Source organism: Octopus bimaculoides, chromosome 4 (assembly GCF_001194135.2).
Source record: "Octopus bimaculoides isolate UCB-OBI-ISO-001 chromosome 4, ASM119413v2, whole genome shotgun sequence".
NCBI classification, from domain to species: Eukaryota; Metazoa; Mollusca; class Cephalopoda; order Octopoda; family Octopodidae; genus Octopus; species Octopus bimaculoides.
In genome coordinates, this window is record NC_068984.1 from 106271459 (window position 1) to 106276034 (window position 4576).

Sequence of the window (4576 nt, forward strand, 5' to 3'; positions counted from 1 at the left end):
AAAAAAAAAAAAAAAAAAAAAAAAAAAAAGGAGGAAGGTAAATAGAGAGAAAAAACAAAATGAAAGCAAAAATATACAATGTGAAAGAATAGAAAGAAATAAATCATTACGTGCATGAGCAACAGTGAAAATCAAACAATGACATGTGTATTTATTCTTAATACATTCTGGCAAACTCGGATGTAAATATGCTAATTGCTAATTATGCAGAACAACTTTCAGACAATGTGTGCTTACAAAAAATTTATTTCATTGAGGTAAAGCAACTTTGAGATGTAGTATTTCAAGCTGATTGTATCTCTTCAATCGAACCTACATCAGGATGAATGAGCTGAAAGAATTTGAACAGGAGTTGTAACTCTTGTATATAGAAATCAGTAAACAAATTATTTGCTAATGCCTGCAGCTGTCTGCCAAACCAACAATAAATGGTCATTGTACATGATTATTTTGACTTTTACTGTTCCTTCTGCCTGTGACAATTTATTGTTGGTTCAGCATGCATCAGCAAATGATTTGCTTACTGCATTTTAGAAACAAAAAATGAAATTTTTGTTTAGTTACTGGTCTGGGGATAGCTTTGACTGAAGGAACACAACCAAGTTGAAACGCCCTGATGTTTTAAAGCCTCCTTGCCTCAATGAGTTGGGTGTGTTATGAACATACACACTTTGTTTCAAAAGAGAAGTTGTCCTCCAAAGATGAAATACAACAGTTATTAGTTATCATGTTCAAATCTGATGAAATAGATGTGTACATCATTGAAAAAAAAATGTTTGAAAGAAAATATAAAAACAATGAAGAAAAGAAAACAAATAAATGACAAAAGAAAAAGGTAAAAAATAAAAAAAGACAACAGAAAGATGAAAATAAAGTAAAAATGGAAGAAACAAAAATACAAAAGTGAAAAAAATTAACTAAAAAGTAAAATGAAATAAATAAACTAGAAAAACAGGAAATTATGAAAGAAGTGACAAGAAAATTCTAAATTTTGATGTTGACGTGAGATTTTAAGAAAAAGAAACAAATAAACAAAATTTAATGTGTGTTAGATGCAAGTCAAGAGTTGAAATATTCAAGCTATTAACCTCATCTTTAGAGATGAAAATAGATCTGCAATGTTTATATATATTCTTTTTCTCTAGTTTGATATCCAATCAACATCAACTGACTCATTGCTAGATATGAATACCAGACTGGGATTGAACTAGCAACTTATATTTTTAAACTATGGGTATTTACAAAAGCAGCTACATCATAGAAGAGCCATTTAATACACACACAGCTGTTCAATTCTTTTCAAATTTAAATGTATTTTATAAGGCATGAAAATTTCTCTTGTGCTGCAACAATTTACTAGTTTAAATCCAGTCTGATACTACGATGAGTAGTAGAGATCAAATTAATCATAACATAGTGTAGATGTCAATATTAAACTATTTTTTCTTCTCTAAAGGTGAAGTCAATGATCTAAAAAAAAAAAAAAAAAACTTATCCTTTTATGAAGATTAAGGAAGTCACTTACCTCATAGAGTAAGGGCTAATATATGATTTGGTGGAACATTTGCTCTGTGCATGACATTGAAGTATAAGAAGATCCCCAATAGCAGAAATTAAAGGTGTTAAATTCCTGACAAAACAGAAAAAACACAAATTATATCATACAAGTTTACACACACACACATAAATATTGTAATATTTGGGAAGAGTTGTAATATTAGTTTCATATTTCAGTGTGAGGCCAACAGTCTCAGGAGAGGAGGTAAGCTGATTACATTAACCCTAGTGCTCAACTGGTATTATTTTATTGACTGCAATAAGGTGGCGAGCTAGCAGTATCGTTAGCATGCTGAATGAAATGCTTAGTGGTATTTCGCCTGTTGCTATGGTCTGAGTTCAAATTCCACTGAGGTAGACTTTGACTTTCACCCTTTCGAGGTTGATAAATTAAGTACCAGTTGAACACTGGGGATCGACGAAATCGACTCATCTTCTCCTGCAAAATGGCTGCCCTTGTAGAAAAATTTGAAACCATTATTTTATCAACTCCGAAAGGATGAAAGTCAACTTTGGCAAAATTTGAAACTCAAAATGTGAAAATGAGAGTAGAGCATTTTTGCCTGGTATACTAATGGTTCTGCCAGTTACAATATTGGTTTCAAATTTTGGCCTATAGCCAAGAATTTCGGCAGGAGGGTTTTAAGTTGATGACATCGGCCCCAGTGCTCAGCTGCTACTTGCTTTTTCGACCTTGAAAGAATGAAAGTAAAGTCAACTTTAGTGGAATTTGAACTCAGAATGTAAAGATGGACAAATGCTAGTAAGCATTTGCTTAGCATGCTAACAATTCTGCCAGCTCACTGCCTAGAGAAGAGTCATAATATTAAAGCCTATAAGCATAATCAACATTTGTTGCTTATCCATATTTCACTTCTTTTTCTTTTTCTATATAATGTGTGTGTGTCTGTGTATGCATTTATATTTGCACCCTATGGAAGTTGCTCTCTGTAAATATTGTAGTCATTTCTGTCAACAAATCATCTGCTCATTTCATGCCTCTTTTGTTCTAAATGAAATTAATTTGTTTATCTCCCACAAAATATTTTTCACTATACCAATTTGTAGCCTTCTCAATGAATGTACATTATTTTCGTTAAATACTTCAATTTTAGTTTTTAACTGATTTTACTGTTGCAAGCATGCAAATTAATGATGCCTTTTGTTTATTTCCTTAGCCTCAATTTTTTTAGTAGTTGCAAGCATCAGAGAATGTGTGTATGGTGTACTGAAATTTAATAGTCCTCTGCACCATAGGCACAGATCCTAGTGCCCAACTGATACTTATTTTATTGAACTCTGAGAGGATGAAAGGCCAAGTCAATCTCATTGGAATTTGAATTCTCCTATTCTTTTTGTTGTAGAGGTCCTTAAAGCTCTTTAGTTTTGTTGGTGGCAAAGAAATCTCACTAATGCTGGTGCCATGAAAAAAAGTTCTCAGTACATTCATTTATAAAGTAGCTGGCATTAAGAAATGCATCTGGTCACAGGAAACATTCCTAAACGGAGACACTCGAACATGGCACAGTGCACCGACTCACTGGATTTTTATCAGACTGTTCAACCTATGCCAGAATAAAAAGCAAGCAAAAAATGATGATGATGATATCATTAATCATCTTTTATTGTTCATCTATAATCTCACCACTCACACAGTGGTCTTTTTGAGGTCTGCAGAGGCAGTTAATAATCTAAAAAATTATAACTTTATTAAGAACTCATCTCAGACATTTAATTAATAATTCTCTTATATCCCACTGAAACATGAGATAAAAGGAAATTAATAATTCTTCCTTGATGTTTCAAATCATCTGAATTAGCAGTTTTTTTCCCCTGCTTCTTTCTACTTTATCATTTCTTTGCAATTCTTTATGTTTACCTAAGTAGAATGGTTAAGATTTTTCAGTTTCTTTTTTGTCATTTTATTTTGTTTTATTTATTTATCTATGTGCAATCAAGAAAACTCAAGAAACACAAAGTAACAGTCATGTTGACGGAACTTAGTAGCTCAATATCATGTCTCATAAACATAGTACTTCAGCACTCACTCATTTGCTCAGTCGTTTTAAGTTTGTTTTTACTTTCCATGCTAGCATGGATTAGACTTATATATTATTGAGTCATCTTACAGTTGTCTGTGATTGATGTTTTTTCCTTAAGTTCTCTTTGGTTTTTTTCTCTGCTTGTATGTACATTTTTACTTAAATATTGTAACTTTTTTTCAAACATAGTCTTGCCTATCACTTTTAGCATAGTGTAATATATATATATATTTGTTTTTCAATATTAATATGTATAACTCTATGTTTTTTTTTCTACTAGTGCACCCATTATGTTATATTTACTATACACACGTGGCCCTGTTTACATTATACTTCATCTCGATCCGTTACCATTTTTTTTTAAACATATCCGTTAGATTTTTATTCTTATTTTTATGTTATAGTTTACTGCACATATAGACGTGCATACACATTGATATCTGTCTTTTTTTCTCTTTCATCTCTCTCACTATTATTATAACTGTTATTTTTTCCCTTTTACAACTTGCTTGTAAATATCTGATTTTTTCCTATTACCCCTTTTATATTCTCCCTTATTGTATCTTATTTTAATTTACTTTATTTTATTAAACCTTTTTTGATATCCTTCCAAAAATTCTTCACACTGATGAGAATGACACTGCATAAATTTAATTATAATTACGACTATAATTTTTTTCTTATGTATTTGTATTGTCCTTTGAAAGGCGTGTATGTATTGAATCCTATTTTGTACTAAGTTTAATTTTGATGCAACATCTTTTTATCTTCCATTTTTCTATAATTGTTTATGGTATATTTATACCTATAATGATATTTTTCAATTACTATTTTCATATTCTTACTACTTGCTCTGGCTATTTTTTATGAATATGATGAACCTTTATTAGAAATCATTCTTTCTCTCTTTTTGGACTTCTCAAAAAGTTTGAATTGTTCTTCTTTGAACTTATTTTTTCCTATATATATGTATATAT

General features: G+C 30.7%; 1 protein-coding gene across 1 annotated transcript in view; it reads right to left on the reverse strand.

The window, feature by feature from the left end:
• LOC106879427 (focadhesin) overlaps positions 1 to 4576 on the reverse strand; it is a 260907-nt gene that overhangs the window by 249837 nt on the left and 6494 nt on the right. Inside the window, exon 3 of the mRNA XM_052967658.1 lies at positions 1526 to 1630. Within this exon, the coding sequence (XP_052823618.1) occupies positions 1526 to 1630 (105 nt within the window). The remainder of the gene's footprint in view (positions 1 to 1525; positions 1631 to 4576) is intronic.